Source organism: Saccopteryx leptura, chromosome X, assembly GCF_036850995.1.
Source record: "Saccopteryx leptura isolate mSacLep1 chromosome X, mSacLep1_pri_phased_curated, whole genome shotgun sequence".
In the NCBI taxonomy this organism is placed as follows: Eukaryota; Metazoa; Chordata; class Mammalia; order Chiroptera; family Emballonuridae; genus Saccopteryx; species Saccopteryx leptura.
Window position 1 is genome coordinate 55,892,385 of NC_089516.1, and position 19,443 is coordinate 55,911,827.

At 37.9% G+C, this 19,443-nt stretch overlaps 1 protein-coding gene across 1 annotated transcript in view; it reads right to left on the bottom strand.

The window, feature by feature from the left end:
• Nucleotides 1-19,443, bottom strand: part of MAMLD1 (mastermind like domain containing 1) — a 163,563-nt gene that overhangs the window by 58,713 nt on the left and 85,407 nt on the right. Inside the window, 1 exon segment of the mRNA XM_066357030.1 lies at nt 3,927-4,086. Coding sequence (XP_066213127.1) covers nt 3,927-4,022 — 96 coding nt within the window. The 5' untranslated portion in view covers nt 4,023-4,086.

The window sequence follows — 19,443 nt, forward strand, 5'->3', positions numbered from 1 at the left end:
GCAATGAGTAACGTCTCCTTTCTTCTCCAATTATCTCTCTAATGCCTTCAGCACCTTTATTTTGTCTGGTGCTGCTTTATGAACAGAATATATAGCTTCTCAGAACTGGGAATCTTTGCAACTTGCGGTGGGGTGTTGACTGAAACAGAGATGATGCATAATGTGTAATACTGGTTTCCAATGCTATGCAAGCTCCAGAGCACTTTGATCTGAAGTGCTAATACTTTAGACATTCTTGCACTAATAATCAATCAACCCACCGATCTAGGGAAGCAATGGAGATTTTAATTTCAAAGAGAAGGACCATTCTCCTTCTACCTCCTATTAAAACTCTACACACTAACTATAGAGATCAGATGCCTTATTAACCTTGGGTGAATGCCCAAATATTCAGTGACTTTGGACAAGTTGCTTAATCTTTCTGAACTTCAGTTTCCTGGAAATAACCCCTTCATTTTAAGGTTATCCTAAAGATTACAAGAGATAATGCATACCACCTGACCAGGTGGTGGTGCAGTGGATAAAGCATTGGAGTAGGACATGGAGGACCCAGATTTGAAACACTGAGGTTGCCAACTTGAGCGCAGGTTCATCTGGTTTGAGCAAGGCTTACCAGCTTGAGCTGAAGGTTTCTGGTTTGAGCAAGGGGTCACTTGCTCTGCTGTAGCCCCCCCCCAGGTCAAGGCACATATGAGAAAGCAATCAATGAACAACTAAGGTGCTGCAATGAAGAATTGATGTTTCTTATCTCTCTCCCTTCCTGTCTGTCTGTCCCTATCTGTCCCTCTCTCTGTCTCTCTCTGTCTCTGTCACACACAAAAAAGAGATAATGCCCACCAAATGTTTAGCAAAGTGCCTGGCAGCACCTAGTCAATGCTTGGTTAAAGGTAGCTATTCTTATTCCTGGTTCATCTGACCTTTGTCCTCAGAAAGAACAAGGGATGAGCAAATCCCAATAGGTAGCTAGATGCAGAAGCAAAACAAGAATCCAGGTATCCTGAGCCCTGGTCTTAGGCCAATAACCATCATCATATGAGATCGATATTTTCCTGCAAGGGGGCTCTCAGTCACATAGAAATCCCAGGACTGTTTATAAGAACTCTCCTTTGGGATTAACAGAATTGTATTAACAAACCTTGATTTGAAACATGTTTTGTTGTTGTTGTTAGTTTGATAGTTTGTTTTTTTGGGAAAGGACAAGAGAACCAGGTCTGAATTAGATTTTCATATTGATGGTGATTGTAGAATGGGGGAGAGTGGTGTGAGGATTGTGCTTCCAGATGTACACAATCCCCTGGATCTTGGGGGTGTGGGGTATTGTTCTTGGATGTTAGAAAGCATCAGAGGGACAGCAAACAGAAGAAACAGCTGAGATTCAGTTTAGGTCCCACCCCCCAGAAGTGCAGCAAGCCCAGCTCTTACATAGGACCTCCTGCTGCTGCTCACATTCTGGGCCCTGCAATAACTTGTTTGGACAACAAGTTTCATGGTATATTGACAGGGCATTCTGCTTTTAATTTGTCCATCTCTGTCCCTCAGTCAGCAAATAACCAGGCTGCTGCGATCCTCAGCACACACAGCAGAGCTCCATGTTAGCACTAGGTATCTTCCTGAGGCTGCAGGGATTGACTAGACACAAATATTCAGCTGTGCTCAGACCAAGAACTTCCTTGGTTTCCAAATGATAGTAGTAGCAGTTCCTGGCTTGGCCAGGCTTCATGCATACTTGTCAGGCCTGGCCAAGGGAATGGGAACCCTTACTGTTATCCCCTTCAGAGACCACATGCATCCTCAAAGAAGACAAATGTGTTTTCCACTGTGAGGAAACTCCTATTAGAAAATTCCTTCTGGAGTATAAGGCATATTTCTTGAATCCCTTCAAATGAGGCAAATCCTGGGTCATCTAGGACACCTTGGACTTTCAGGAACAGGTCGTTCAGAACAAAGGAGAGAGAAGAAGATGTGCCAACAAGAAGGGAGAAGGGCTAATTTCGATCAAGTTTAATGTGTGAGTCTAAAGCAACACAGATGGCCCTGGCTGGTTGGCTGAGCAGTATAGCATCAATCCAGCATGTGGAAGTCCCGGGTTCAATTCCTGGTCAGAGCACACTGGAGAGATAACCATCTGCTGCCCCCCATTCCCTACTTCTTTTCTTTCTCTCTTTTTCTCTCTCTCTTCTCCCCTCACAGCCATGGCTCAATTGGTTTGAGTGAGTTGGTCCCCACTGCTGAGCATTGTTCCAACAAGCCTCCTCCTCAGGTGCTAAAAATACCTTGATTGTGAGCGGCCTCAGATGGGCAGAGCATCAGCCCCAGATGGCGTGCATCCCGGTTGGGGCACATGCAAGAGTCTGTCTCTGTATCTCTCCTACCCTCACTTAAAAAAAAATAAAGCAACATAGGTGATTTTTTGGCAAGACTTACAGAAGGCCCTAAAGGCCACTTGCAAAGAAAAACCAAGTCTGGAAATGGGGTGAACAGTGGTAACTTCTTCAAAGTGAGGGCACAAGTAAACACTCCAAATACCTATCTAAGTAAAACCCTTCTGGTATTGAGGTCTAAACTGATCAAAACCAAAGCAGTTACTTACTAGTCACATTTTTTAAAAAAGGTATTAGTGGGGTCCCTGAGGAGAAGGGACCTTCAATCACAACCCATCCACACAGGAATGGAAACAACTGTGATGTAAAAGAGAAAGTGAAAGTCATGCCAAAACTAATCACGGGCTCTGAATGCATTACTAAGAGGTTGTTCACTATAAAAGAGAAACAAAAAATGAAAGAGTAATCAGGATAGATGTTAGAGATGGCTTTCTAGGAGATGCCTGGCAGAAAGGCTGGCAATTTGGAGGACAGACTGCTGGTCAAGTAATTGCTCCATCTCATTTAATTGTGATATCTGTAAAAGCTGGAACTCCGGTAAACAAAGTTTTGTAAATGTTTATATACTTAACTTGTACCACATTTTCAATACCTTGTTGGTGGAAGACAATGAGGAAAAAAAATAGAAGCAAGACTTCACCTATCTGTTCTCACCCCTGTATACATATGAGAACCATAGACTAAATATATTGAAAGCTGACTTTTTTAAAGTAGACTGCCCTTGAGATTGGAGAAACCAAGCCCTCTAGTTACGTGAAATGGCATTACCTCAGTGTTCCAGGCTCCTAGTTATCTGAACAGGAAGGAAGCAGACCTATAGTTCTATAAGAGCCAGTTCCTCTCTGCTCTATTAATTTCAGATATTTGATCTGTAGACCTAATACACTGAAATAACAGCCATTATGGTTTGCTGCAACTCCTACTAACCAAGCTAATCTTGGTAAATTGGTGATGTTGCAGGCTTTTATTGTCAAATTCAACTAACCAATGGCTTTCATGGCTCCTTATGTCATCTTGGCCCTAGAACTACCATTGGAATCCTTAACCTTGATTTTTCAATACATGGATGATGCCTAGGATTCAAGTGAGGAAAATGAAAATTTGTCAAATGAGTTTTTAAAAAGACATAAAGACCAAAGAGTTAAATGGAAATATCTTTCTATGCCCTATTTACTAGCCTCTTGCTCTCAATGGTATTAGGAAGCTAATGCAATACATCTATCTAGTGCCTATTGTTTCCATACTTCTGGTTTCTATGAAGAGAAAAAGTAGGCTTTCTTCCCACCCATCCTTTCTTTCTATTTCAAGAGGTACAGTGCAGAGATCATTGGGCTGTGAGTCCAGCTGGAGCTTTCAATTTCTTGTCTTTGTCTTTAGAAACTCACAAGGGGGTCAAGGTCAATTCATCTCCTAGATCTCTTCTATGCCAGATTCCAGTTGCTTACATTTTGGTTTGGTTTGCACACAGAATTTCAATAATACATTTTACATTCAAATTAAGAAACATTCAACACCCACTCTCCCCCCAATAACCCATTGTCTGACCGATTCTTGGAGCTTTCTGGGCTCCTGACGATTTCCCACCATGGCGATATGGGGAAGCATGCTCTTGATTATAAGCTGAGTTTTCCAGTCATCCATTGTTTGACCTGCAATTTTATTCTTGACTCTCCAAGGTGCTTTCCCAAACGACCTAGACACAGGGCTTAGGGAGACAAAAAGTACACTGTCTTTCAGATACGAAGATGAGATCACTGACCTCGTGAATCACAGTCTTGCACTCTGAGGGACAGGGTTGGGTGGAGTAAGCCACATTTATTTTTCTGTCTCTTTCCCCACCTCATTGGTCTCATTGAGCCCCCCACCCCCACCCCCAGAGAAGAAGGGCCATGGGGTTGAGCTAAGTTCACTGGAGAGCTGAAGGATGGATGAGTGGAGAAGCAGTCTGATGTCACCAAATAATACTGGGCTTAATGGCAGGCAATATGAATCCTAGGTCTGGCTTTGTTTCTGTGTGGTATGCAGTGAAATCTGGGCAATGGTTCTTCTGATCTTGATACAGCTTTCTTATATAAAAACCCTGATAGTTGGATCAAATGATGGCTTATGTCTGGCCCTTCCAATTCTGGTAGAGTAAGCCTTATGTCCTCTAGAAGGAGCAGCTCCCACCCCTCCCATGTTAACACTCAGCCAAGTGAACTAACAGTTCATAAACTGACAGTCAGTGGAAGGAAGCAATGAATTTTGGAAGAGGCTCACGAAACTCCAGTGCCGTGGTTTACAAAAAAATATTGGAGCAGGCTGTGATCATGGCCACCTAAATATATGTCCTCTATGACAGATGAGCAGACATTTGTAAACTCAGGTAAATCTATTTTACACATTTTATTTTGTTTCATTTGTTTTTTGTGTTGTAGACATGAAGTAAGAGATCTGCTGATTCATTTATATATGGGGGAAACTCTCCTCCCCATAAATCTCCCTGGCAGTATAGAATGAGGTTCTAAATTTTTAATGTCCAGACTTTGGATTCTGGAAAAGTGGAGAAGTACTTTTGCCATTTTCTCCCTCAGTAAAACTAAAACCTCTCAACTTTATATATATAACAAACTTAGAATGACAATGAAAGGTAGGAATAAAAAGTTAGACTGGATAGGAAACATGGAACCCGAGGAACACACGGAGGTGAATTCTCTTAGTTTTCTTCCTGTTTCAAAGATCCCAGACATGGTCCTGAAGAAGTCTATAACCCAAAATGCCAGTGGGCACAGACAAAAAGGCCCCAGCAAAAGCCTGTTTTCTTTAGATAAAGGAATAAGAAAGGAGCAATCTGTCAAGACAAAATCTTTTATACAAGAACTGCTCTAATCCAGCTAAACACCACAGAAAAAAGTATGGTCTCCTCAGTTCTGTCAGAAAAAGCCAAAAGGGGCCTAAACTCCACCTCCACTTGACAGTAATAATTCATCTCTCCCTATCCCACTAGGATGGTATCAGATTAAGCCTAACAGAGAGTCAGGTAATGAGTCCACATCCCATCTTTGCCAAAGTCAATGGAGATCACATGGGAAACAATAATGAGATACTTCTATCCATCCCAGCCACGGTGACCTCAGTGGAAGCTTAGTGGGGAGCTGAAACTATCACCACTGATCCACAGTAATGAGGACCCCAAACCTACCTGGTGTCCATGAAGGCTAAGTGGAGAACCTGGACTCCTATAACCACATGGCAGAAATGAGATGATGTCTCCCCATTCCCTGCTGGAGCATTGTCAGAGGAAGCCAACTAAAAGAAAAGGTCTAAATAGTGCTGAAGTAACAGAATTGTCAACCCAGAATCACACCCAATGAAAATGTGCTTCAGATATGGAAGGGGAATCAATACATTCTCAGATGAAGAAAAAAATAAGAAATTTGTTAAGAACAGACTTCTAACAGAATAGTTAAAAAAAAAAAAGATCTCTAAACAAAAAGGAAATGATGAAAGAATTATGGAGATCATGAAGGAAGAAAGAACAATGAAAAAATAAAAAAATATGAGTGAATATAATCAACTTTTCTTCTTCTAAATTATCTTTAATACTTAAAGTAGCAATTGTAACATTGCATGTTGTGATTCTATGTGTATATTAAAGAAATATATAACACAATTCCATTATAAACAGAAGAGGGTAAAGGAGTGGAAAGAGAGGAAATATTTTTATACCACACTGGAACTGATAACATGGTAACATAGTACACTGTCATAAATGTATAAACAATGCAAAACCTAGAGCAACCACTAAAAATGGTATACTAAAAAATACACACAGAAACACTATACATAAATCATCAAATGGAATTCTAAAGAATGTTCATGTAAGGCACAGTAAATCAGGAAAAAATAGAGAAACAAAAATAGAGAATAAATAAAAAATAAAAATGGGGCTCTGGCTAGTTGGTAGAGTGTTGGTCTGGTGTATGGATGTCCTGTGTTTGATTCCTGGTCAGGGCATACAGGAAAAGCCACCATTGCCTTCTCTTCCCCTACCCCTTCTCTCCCCCTACCCCTTCTCTCTTTCTCTCTCTTTTCTCCTCCCACAGCCAAAGCTTGAGCACATCAGCCCTGGGTGCTGAGGATGGCTCCATGGAGCCACCGTGAAGCCTCCTCTTCAGGTGCTAAAATTAGCTAGGTTATGAGCATGGTCCCAGATGGGCAGATCATTGGCCCCAGACACGTTGCTGGGTAGATCCCAGTCAGGGCACATGCAGGAGTCCATCTGTTTACCCTTCTCTCACTTGGAAAAGAAGAGGAAAATAAATAAGTTGTCAGAATTTGGCACTAACTTATCAATATTTACATTAAGTAAAAATCATCTAACTGTGCCAATTAAAACAGAGAGATTGTCAAAGTAGATAATAAAATGACTCAACTACATGCTATCTGCAGTTGTTCATCTCAAATATAATGATATGTGCAGGTTGAGAGTAAAAGGATGGAAAAAGATATATCATACAAATGTTAATAAAAATAGCAGTATTGGCTTTAGTAATATTAGATAAAGTAAACTGCAGGGCAAAGACATTATCAGGGACACAGAAGGGTACTACAAATGATAAAAGAGTGAACACACCAAGAAGACATAGTAATCCTAAATATGCATGCACCAAACAAAAGAGCTACATGATACATGAAGCAAAAAATAAAATAATTGAAAGGAGAAATAGAAAAATCTGTATTTTTGGTGGAAATTTCAATATCCTCTCAACAATCAATAGAAAAATTAGACAGGAAATTAGCAAAATACAGAAAAACTCAACAACACCATAATCTAATAGGATCTAATTAGCATTTATAGAGCACTCAACCACAAATAAAAAACAGTAAAAGTTACATTATTTTCAAGTACCCAAGGAAAATATACCAATATAGACTTATTCTAGACTATAAAACAATCTATAAAAATTTTTTTAAATTAAAATACATGGTGTTTTCTCTGACTATCATGGAATCAAATTAAGAATATCAGAAAGACAACAGGAAAATCTCTAAACACTTAAAAACTAAACAGCACACTTTAAAAAAAATTACAAGTTAAAGAGCAGGTTTTAAAAGAATTTTAAATAACACAATGACTAGACTTATACGTTTTATGAAGTACAATGCTCACTTTATAAGACATATGTCTAATCACTATGTAGTACTCCTGAAATTAGTATAATATTATAGGTCAACTATAATTATAAATTTAAAAGGTAAGTTAAAAACAAAAAGAAAAATATATTGAACTAAATGAAAATAAAATATATAAAAACTTCTAGGGTACTTGTAAAGCTAGGCTGGTAAGGAAATTTATAGCACTAAATGATTACAAGAGAAATGAGAAAAACCCTAACATTAGTAATATAAGTTATCACTTAAGAATCCAAGAAAATAATACAGTTAAATAAACCCAAAGCAAACAGAAGAGAGTATTAAAAAGAAACAACCAAATATTGTTATTGAAATAATATTGAAAACAGAAAAAATAAAAAAGTGAAACCTAACTGAAAAAAGATAGTTCTCTAACAAAATAAACTTTAAAAAGCTTCCAGCAAGACTGATAAAAAAGGAAGATACAAATTACCAATATTGGAATAAAAAAGGGAATATTACTACTGACCTTGTAGATATGTAAAAGATAATAAGAGAATACTAAAAACAACTCTACACACATAAATTTGGAAATTAGATGAAATAGACCACTTATTCTAACAGCTCAAACTATCAAAATTCACCCAATATGAAATAACTTTCTGACCAGGCGGTGGTGCAGTGGATAGAGCATCGGACTGGGATGTGGAAATAACTTTACTAGCTTTACTTATAATTAGTAGAGTACTTAATTTCATAACCTTTAAAAAACACTTCAAAAAATAAAAACTCCAAGAAATGATGATTTTGTTAGAGAATTATATCAATTCTATAAAAAAGAATTAGCACCAGTCCTATGTAATCTCTTTAGGAAACAAAGGAGGAAGGAACACTTCCCAGCTCCCTGTGTTACTGACAGCAAAGACAAAGACTTTACAAAAAACAAAAACAAACAAACAAACAAAACTACAACCCAATACTTCTCATGCATATACACACAAAAATCCTTAACAAAATTTTAATAATTTGTGAGAAGAATTATACACTCACTGTGATCAAGTTGGGTTTATTCTAGGGATGAAAAGCTGATTCACTATTCAAAAGTCAACCCACATTATCCACCATACTAACAGGCAAAAAGAATAACAATCATATAATCACCTCAAAACAATATTGGAAAGGGAGAAATAAGTTGGAAGATTGACACTTTCCAATTTAAAAATTTAGTATAAAGCTACAGTAATCAAAACAGTGTAGTACTAGCATAAAGAGAAACGTATATGCCAATGGAATTGATTTGAGAATCCAGATATAAACCCATAAGTCTGTGGCCAACTGACATTCAAAAAAGGTGTCAAGACTAGTCAGTGAATGACAAGATAATTTCTTTAACAATTGGTGCTGGAACAAATGTAGTCACAAGCAAAAGAATGAAGTTGGACCCCTGACTACATACTGTATACAAAAATGAACTCAAAATGTATTAACAACCTGAATGTAGGAGCTAAAACAATAAACTGTGTAGAAGAAAAACATAAAGGAAAATCTTCATCACATTGGATTTAGCAATGTCTTCTTAGATATGACACCAAAAGCATAAGCAACAAAAAATAGATAAATTGGAGTTGATCAAATTAAAACTTTTGTGCATCAAAGGACATTATCAAGAAAGTGAAAAGACAATCTACAGAATAGGAGAAAACATCTGCAAATCATATATTTGATAAGGACCTGCTATCCAGAATATATCAATAGCTCTTACAACTCAACAATACAAAGACAAACCAAACAGTTAAGAAATGGACAAAAGGCTTGAATAGACATTTCTCCAAGAAGATATACTTATGGCCAACAAGCATGTGAAAATATGCTCAGTATCATTTGGTGTTGGGGAAATGCAAATCAAAACCATGGCATACCACTTTCCCCAAAGCAAACTACAAGTGTTGACAAGAATTTGTTGAAATTTAAGAGTCTCATGCTCTACCGACTGAGCTAGCCGGGTGACCGCGAATTTGTTGAAATTTAAATGTTTATACATTACTGGTAGTAATAAAAAATGTTCCACCTGCTGTGGAAAACAGTTTTATGGTTACTCAGAAAGTTATCACTTGACCCTGCAATTGTACACTCAAAAGAATTGAAAATAGGTACTCAAATACTTCTACACAAATGTTCATAGCAGCATTATTCATGATAACCAAAAGGTGGAAATTACCCAAATGTCCATCATTGTATAAATAGATAAACAAATTTTGGTATATCTATACAATGGACATATAAAGGAGTGAAGTACTTGTACATGTTACAATACGGTTAATCTTGACAATATTATGCTAAGTGAAAGAAAAAGGTCATATATTGTATGGTTTCATTTATATGAAATGTCTAAAATAGGTAAATCCAGAAACAGAAAGCAGATTAGTGGTTACCACGGCCTAGGGGGAAAGGAGAATGCAAATAGCTGCTTAATGAATATGAAAATTTATTTTGGGGTGATGAAGTATTTAAGAACTAGACAGAGGTGATTTTTAAAAATATATTTTCAACTGACTTGAGAGAGTGATGGAGGAAAGGAGAGAGGGGATGGGGGGGGAGGGAAGGAGAGAGAGAGAGAGAGAGAGAGAGAGAGAGAGAGAGAGAGAGAGAAGTATTATCTTATTGCTCCATTTAGTTGTGTACTCACTGAGTACTTCTGGTACATGCTCTGACCAAGGATCAAACCCACAACCTTAGCATGATGCGAGGACACTATCCACTGGTGATGGTTTTGCAAATGTATTAAGTGACACTGTCTTATGCAAATTTCACTTCATAAAAAGAGTTACACAACAAATACTGGCTACCATGGGAAAAACTGGATCACTCATGCATTGCTTGTGGGAATAAAAAATGGTAAAACCTTCAGAAAAAATATTTGGCAATTTCTTTACAAATTAAACATACAACTATTATATGATCCAGAAATTGCACTCCTGGTTGTTTACCCCAGAGGAATGAAGACTTGTGATTATACAAAAATTTGCAAATAAATGTTTATAGTAGCTTTATTCATAATAGCCCCAAACTAGGAACAACCCAGAAATCCTTCAATGAATGAACGGTTAAACAAACTGATACATGTATAGCATGAAATACTACTCGGCAATAGAAACATATGATTGTTGATATAAACAATGATCTGGATAAACCTGCAGAGAATTATGCTGAGTGAGAAAAGTCAATCCCCATATTTTACATAACATTCTCGAAATGACAAAACTATAGAAATAGACTAATTAATGGCTGCCAAATATTAAGGAGGGGGTGGTTGTGGGAAAGAAGTAGATGCGCTCATAAAAAGCATAATATGAGGAACACACATGGTGATAGAAATGTTCTGAACCTTGATTGAACCAATGTCAGCATCTTGGTTGTGATACTGCACTATACTTTTGCAAGATGTTATCATTAGGGGGAACTGGCTAAAGGGTACATGGGATCTATTTTCATTATTTCTTACAATTTCATGTGAATCTACAATTATTCCAGAACAAAGTATTATTATCATTTGACACGGAAAAAGCACTTCACAAAATTCATCACCATTTATGATAAAAACTCTCAGAAAACCAGGAACAGAAGGGACCTTCCTCAATTTGATAAAGAACATCTATAATAAACTTACAACTAACATCATACTTATTGATTAAGACTGAATTGTATCCCTTCGAGATTGGTAATAAGGCAAGGATGTTTGGTCTCTTTAAGGCTTGTATCATATTAATATGTTGTACACCTTAAACTTATACAATGTTGTATGTCAAATATATCTCCATTAAAACAACAAAACATAGTACTGGAAGTTCTAGTTAACTCATTAAAGCAAGAAAATAAAATAAAAAGCATTCAATTTTAGGAAAAAATAAGTAAAACTATTTGAAGCTGACATGAATTTTTACATAAAATTCTTAAATTTACAAAGTGACTCCTAGAACTAAGTAAGTTTACGAAGGTCTTAAGATACAAGATTAACATATAAAATTCAATTGCATTTATATATATGAGCAATGAACACATGAATACCAGAATTAAAAATTCAATACCATTAACTATTGCTCAAATAATTATTCAAAAATAGGTTAAAATCAAGAAAGACATACAGAATTTGTATCTTGAAAAGTACACAACATTGCTGAAAGATATCAAAGATCTAAATGAATGGAGAGATATTCCATTTTTATAGATTGAAAGACCCAGCATAGTAAAAAGTGTCAATTAACCTGACCAGGCGGTGGTGCATTAGATGGAGAGTCAGACTGGGATGTGGAGGACCCAGGTTTGAAACCCCAAGGTACCTGGGCTTGAGCGTGGGCTCATCTGGTTTGAGCAAGGCTCACCAAATTGAGCCCAAGGTCGCTGGCTTGAGCAAGTGGTCACTTACTCTGCTGTAGCCAACCCCCCCCCCCCCCCCGCCGTCAAGGCACATATGAGAAAGTAATCAGTGAACAACTAAGGTGCTGCAGTGAAGAACTGATGTTTTTCATTTCTCTCCCTTCCTGCCTGTCTGTCCCTATCTGTCCCTCTGTCTGTCTCTGTCTCTGTTACAAAAAAAGTCAATTGTTCCCAAATTGATATATATATTTAACCAATTCCTATCAAAATCCAACATCCCAGCAAGATTTTTATACATATAAACAGATTTTTGACTGAGTGTTTTGACTTTGGGTGATGGGCACATAATGCAATGAATAGTTCACATGCTATGGAGATGCATACCTGAAACCTATGTATTCTTATGGACCAATGTCACCCCATTAAATAATTTTTTTAATATAAGTGAGAGATAGACAAATTTCCACATGTACCCCAACTGAGATCCACCCAGTGACACCCATCTGGGGCCAATGCTCTGCCCATCTCGGGCTGATGCTTACAACCAACCTATTTTTAGCTCCTGAGGCAGAGGCTCTACAGGGCTATTCTTCAGTTCCCGGGCCAATGCACCCGAATCAATGGAGCCATGACTGCAGGAGGGGAAGAGAAAAGGGGAGTGGAGAAGAAGGTAGTTGCTTCTATGTGCCCTGACCAGAAATACAACCTGATACTTCTACATGCCAGGTTGATTCTCTACCAGTGAGTCAATCGGCCAGGGCCTAAATTCAATATCTAAATGAACATATTTATAAGTTTTATTAACTTATATGAAAAGGTAAAGGAAATAAAAGAGTTGAAACAATTTTTAAAAAATAATCAGTTAAAGTGGAACAAATATAGCCTGACCCAGCAGTGGCACAATGGATAGAGCCTTGGCTTAGGATGCAGAGACCCAGGTTCAAAACCCCGCAGTTGCTGGCTTAAGCATGGGCTCATCTAACTTGGGTGTGGGCTCACCAGCTTGAGCATGGGGTCACTGGCTTGAGTGCAGGATCATAGACATGACCCCATGATCACTGGCTTGACAAGCCCAAAGGTCGATGGCTTGAGCCCACGGTTACTAGATTGAGCAATGAGTCATTGGCTCAGCTGGAGCCCCCTGGTCAAGGCACATATGAGAAAGCAATCAATGAACTAAGGTGCCACAACAAAGAACTGATGTTTCTCATCTATCTCTCTTCCTGACTTTCTGTCCCTATCTGTCCCTCTCTCACTAATAAAATAAAATAAAATAAAATAAAAAATTAAAAATATATCTCCTTGGTTTCATTACTTAGCACATGAGCACATTTACCAAGATTGTGTGGTATTGGCAAAAGGACAGCCGTATCGATAACTGGCACATAACAGAGAACCCAGAAACAGACCCACACATATATGCCCAACTAATAATTTTTAAATTAAAAAAAAATTTCAATTACAGTTGACATAGCATATTATAGTGTTAGGTATACAGCATAGTGTTAGACATCTATATAACTTATGAAGTGGTCCCTCCACCCCCAATATGTCTAGTACCCACCAGGCACCATAGCTAGTTATTACAATATTATTCACTGTATTCCCTATGCTGTACTTTACATCCCTGCGACTATGTTGTAACTGCCAATTTGTACTTCTTAATCCCTTCACATTTTTCACCCAGCTACCTAACCTCCACCTCATCTGGCAACCATTAATTTAGTTCTCTGTATCTATGAGTCTGTTTCTGTTTTGTTTATTTACTTAGATTCAATAAAGACAGTCTCTTCAAAAACTGGTATTGGGAAAACGGGACAGATATCCAGTCATCCTTTGATTGGAATATTTAATCCATTTACATTTAAAGTAAACATTGATAGGTATGTAGTTATAGTTATTTTATTAATTGTTTTCTGATTGTTTTTGTAGTTCTTCTGTTCCTTATTCTCTTGCTTTCTTCTCTTGTATTAGTGGTTTTCTGTTGTGTTGTGTTTGGATTCCCTTCTCCTTATTTATTTTTTTTTATATCTCCTATAGATTTTTGGTTTGTGGTCACCATGTGCTTCATATATACTAACTTATGTTTATAGCTGTCATATTTTAAGTTGATGGTTATTTAAGTTCAAACACATTCTAAAATCACTATCATTTTTACTTACCCCTACCATGTTTATGTTTTTGTCATAATTTTAGCTTCTATTGTGTGTGTGTGTTTATATGGATTCCTTACTTTAATGATATAATTATATATGATCTTTCCACTTTTGCCCTTATTTTCATTGATTTTAGAGAGAGAAAGGAAGAAAGAGGGAGAGAGAGAGGGAGAGAGGGAGAGAGAGAGAGAGAGAGAGAGAGTGTTGTTCCACTAATCCATGCATTCACTGGGTGACTATTGTATGTGTCCTGACCAGAAATTGAACCCCAAACCTTGGCATATCAGGATGATGCTCTAACCAACAGAGTTGTCCAGCCAGGACCTATGTTTGCCATTTATCTTTTGTTCTAGCTTTAGTGTTTGTTGGTCCACTGCTTTTATTAAGTATTTGCCTTTGTCAACAAAATTTTTTTCTTTTTGATATTTTCTTATTCATATTGTTAAAGTTTTCATTTCTCTTGAAAGAAGTCCCTTTAACATTTCATTTGATATTGTCTTGGTAGTGATGAATTCCTTCTGCTTTTTCTTGTCTGAGGAGCTCTTTATCTTTCCTTTGATTTTAAATGATAGTCTTGATGGGTAGAGTAATCTTAGTTGTAGGGCACTGCTATATATCACTTTGAATATTTCATGCCAATCTCTTCTAGCCTGAAAAGTTTATGTTGAGAAATCAGCTGAAGGTATTATATGAGAGCTCCCTGGTAGGTAACCAACTGCTCTTCTCTTGTTGCTTGTAATATTCTCTCTTTGTCTTTAACTTTGGTATTTTAATTATAATGTGTCTTGGTATGGGCATCTTTGGGTTCATCTTGTTTGTTACTCTCTACCCTTCCTAGATTTGCATGTCTATTTCCTTCACCATGTTAAGGAAGTTTTCAGTCATTATTTCTTCAAATAGGTTTTCAATCCCTTGTTCTTTCTTCTCTTTCTGGTACCCTTACGATGTGACTATTGTTACACTTGATGTTGTCCCACAGGTCACTTAAATAATACTGATTATTTAAATTCTTTTTTTTTTTTTTTTTGCTGTTCTAATTTGGTGTTTTCTGCTACATTGTCTTCCAAATTGCTGATTTGATACTCTGCTTCTTCTAATCTGATTTTGATTCTATCTATGTAATCTTCACTTCAGTTATGATATTATTTCTGACTAGTTCTTTTTTATGTTTTCTATCTCAATTTTTATATTTTCAACCTCTTTGTTGAAATTTTCACTGAGATCATCTCTCTGTTCCCTACGTTCACTGAACTCCCCTGTAACCAATAATTTGAAGTCTGCATCTGGAAAATTGCTTTCCTCCATCTGGTTTAGTTCTTTTTCTGAACTTTTATTCTGTTCTTTCTTTTGGTATATGTTTCTTTGTCTCCTCATTTTGGCTGTCCCCTTGTGTCGTTTCCATGTATTAGGTAGATCTACTGTGTCTCCCAGTCTTGGCAGTCTGATCTTAGTGATATATTTATATAGTAGGTTTCTGAGTAAGCAGTGGCACAGTTTCCCTGTTCACTGAAGCAGGTACTCCAGTGGTATTCCTTGTGTCAGTTGTAGTTGAGCCTTAATTACTGTTGGCACATAAGTGGCTCGGATTGACCATATGACTGACTGGCTATGAGGACTGGTCATAAGTATAGTAGAAAAGCTGTTGTACAGGGGCTGACCCCATGGAGTGAGACTTGCTCTAGTGAGGCTGTAGTGCAAGCTAAGTCTACCTCTAAGGGTTGTCATTTGTGTCACTAATTGAGTCGTGCTCTGGTGTGGTCTGAAGCCTGCCACCAGGTATGTTATTTCCAGGTCCTCTTTGGTGGCACTCTGGTGCAGGCCAAGTTCAGCTACTGTGTCTGGCTCAGGGCCAACTGATAAGAGCTACAAAATGATCTGTGGTTGGTAGTTGCCTGTGCTGGGTGTTGAGACACCTAGGAGTGGTTATGTTGTAAATCAAAGTTGATTGCCATAAGTATTGGGTTTGGGGTCGCTTAGTAAAAGGTACAGGGCACACCCAGGTCAGCCACTGGGGTTTATGGATATGTGAGAAACTTTAGGAAAATCTATGGCACAGGCAAAGGCTAAAATAGGCCCAAATGATTTTTGACAAAAATATAAAAGCAATTCAGTGCAGAAATAATAACATTTTTAACACATGGTTCTGGAGCAACTGAATACCTACAGACCAAAAAAAAAATAGAAACTCAACCTCAACCACAAACATTAACTCAAAATGGACCTTAGAATTAAATGTAAGACATAAATGTATACAAGTTTTAGAAAAAGTAGGAAAAAAATCTTTGGGATGTAGGCAAAATGTTTTTTCTTAAACTTGACACCAAAAGCATGACCCATAAAAGGAAATATTGAAAAACTAAACCTTATTAAAGGTAAAATCTTCTGCTCTGTGAAAAACCCTGTGAACAGAATGAAAAACAAGCTACTGGAGAAATATCTGGAAACCTTGTATCTGCAAAAGAATTATTATCTAGAATATACAAAGAATCTTAAAACTCAACAGTAGGAAAACAAACTATCCAATTAGAAAATGGGCAAAAGACATGAAAATATATTTCACTGAAGAGTTTCTACAGATGACAAATAAGCACATACAAAGATGTCCAATATCATCAACCATTAGAGATTTATAAATTAAAACTACAATAAGAGACCACTACACACTTATCAGAATAGCTAAAATTAAAAAAAAAAAAAAAGTTGACAACACCAGAAGGTGGTGAGAATGTGGAGAAACTACATCATGCATACATTGCTGATGGTAACAGAAAATTGTGCAGCCACTCTGTAGAACTGTTTGGCAATTTTTTCTAAAAGTAAACATAACTATTGTGTGACCCAGGAATTGCACTCTAAGGCATTTATCCCAGAGAAATGAAAAATTATGTTCACACAAAAACCTGTAGCAGTATCAATTTTCTAGTTTGGATATTGTACAACTGTTATATAAGATGTAATCATCAGGAGCCTCTTTGTACTATGTTTGTAACCTCCCACGAGTCTATAATTATTTCAAAATAAGAAGCTAATTGCTATTCATCAAAGAAGATTTCAGAGTCCAGATCCTGCAGGACACTAATTGTTCTTATTGTTTCTGGAACATGTCCTAAGTAGCATTCATTTTTTAAAGTAATTTACAGAAGTTTGTACAGAATTTTTTATTCTTTAAAAAACATTTCTTATCCAAATGTTTCTTGAGTATTTCAGGGTTCAACCCCAAAGCCTAGACATCCCATGAGGACAAAATGACATATCATATACAACACACCTAAATAAAAATGGGAAAAAAGTGACCTCATTTACCACTTAGGCCATCTCTAACTCACTGGCTCAACATCGCTAACCTTGTAGGAGATGGAGACTCAAATATCATTTCATGGCTGGCAACAAAAAACCTATCAAGATCAAACAAGTTACATATTCAGTCCTAAAGATAAAAAGGTCAAAAAACAAAAACACACCACTTTAGCTTTAAAAGACTCCACTCCACTGATATCATGCACTGCCCCTTTGTGGCCCTCAGCAGCCAACTTAAAGGGGACAGGGGATAGAAGTGGCGAGAACTTCCTTAACAAAGGCCCAATTCTCTGCTCTGAAGTAGCAGCCTAATGGCTCTCCACCACTTCACCACACTTATGTACCACCTGAGCCCAGGGAAGTGGAACTCTGCCAGAGGAGGGAACATCGGCAAGAGATCTCCACCTTTGATTCAAGTCAGAAGAGGTCCCCACCCTCAGCACACCAGCCTTTGTCCATGAATCTGGGAGTCAGAAACAGCCCTTGGGCAGAACTTTCTGTCCACAACAGAGGTACAACCAACTTTCTACTCCAGAGGCTTGCTTGGGCTCCTGCTTCTTTAGCAATGTCCATGAGCACCTGACCACAAAGCTTATGTCCTCCATAAAAAGAATCCACCCTCCTGACAGTGTTTCTCACCAAAGTATAATGCAGGGTTGTAGGTGAGACCCAAAGCCATCTGTCACACACACTATTGATTCAGTTTCTTAAATCCATGTGAATTCAACTTTCAATTTTGTCCTATATACATGCTGGTTTCAGTAAACAGAAAAAAAAATGTCCCCATCCTGAAGTAAACCAATGCTCCAGGGAGATGTGTTGTGTGGCTGTGGAACCTATGCACATGGGAAGAGGGGGAGGAGCATACTCATATTTCAGGTTCAGTGAAGAGGCCTGTGGACAGGCTCTTTTCCCCCTTTAGGCTTTAAGTGCATGCACATCTGGGATCCCCTACCACCACACCCAGAGAAAAACATCTGGGTAATACCTTCTAGGTGTTATCAGCCTGAGCACTGAAGGCACCCCCATACCTCTGCAGTCCTTATTGGCTGGCTCACCCCTCACATGCTAGCCAAGGCCTCTAGTACTGACCTCTTGCTTCCCAGACCCATGGACTCTGCAAGATCCCTGATACCCATCTCAAAGTGCCAGTTGGGGCCAGCTCTGCCTTGTTGCTACCTGAGTCCAGGCATGACAGAGGAAAGAAATAGAAATCCAATCAGAAGAACTTGGAAAAAGGAAGTACGAAGGGAATATGAGGATATTGATTGATGAACTCTACTGCAATCTTCTTTAAAAGACCAAAGCAGTCCTAGTTTCCTGTTCCCAAAGCTTACTAAATTAGTCAGAGGACAAATGAACTAAAGTGCAGAGACAACTTGAACTTCATATGGAATGGTCAAAAGCAGAGGTGAATTAAGGTCAGTTGAGGCCCTGGGTGCAGAAGAAAATATTGGGCCTCTTAAAAAAAAAGAGAGAGACAGGGAAAATAAAAATACACGTTAATCATATTTTTAAATAAATAAAAAATATTATGTACCATTAATGTTAAAATTGCACGTATGAAACCAAACTTGGTGTCATTAGAAAAAAATGTAAAGTTGGTGTTTTGTGGGGCCCTTCAGAAGTCGGGGCTCAGGGCTCGTGCCTGGTATCCCTGTTGTTAAATCGCCTATGCTCAAAAGGTAAGCTGCCTGGTGGAGCCATGTTGGTTGCATTATTTCTTAGCTGCACCTGGCATATACCTGAGTGCATTCTTCATCCTCACTGCTTCTTCCTCTGTGCTCCCTGGATGGGATGAGAGGGAGGAGAGAGGCGCAATGATGTCCCAGTCTGAATATCTGGATTGTTGGGCAGATTTTTGGTCAGGATAGAAGACATTCAATGTTATAGCTTCATTTTCAAGGGATAAATTTACCCCCAAAACATAGAAAAAGCCAAAAGACTACTGTGTTTCAAATAGTCTTGAAGAAGAATGGGATCCAGCTAGTTGAGTGGAGGTAATGTTGATGGGAAAATCATTCAAATCTGTCTTCAAACATGTACATTGGTGTTTTGGGGTTAAACTGCATCTTCTCATCCATATGTAAAGTCCTATCCTCCAGTATTTCAGAATGTGG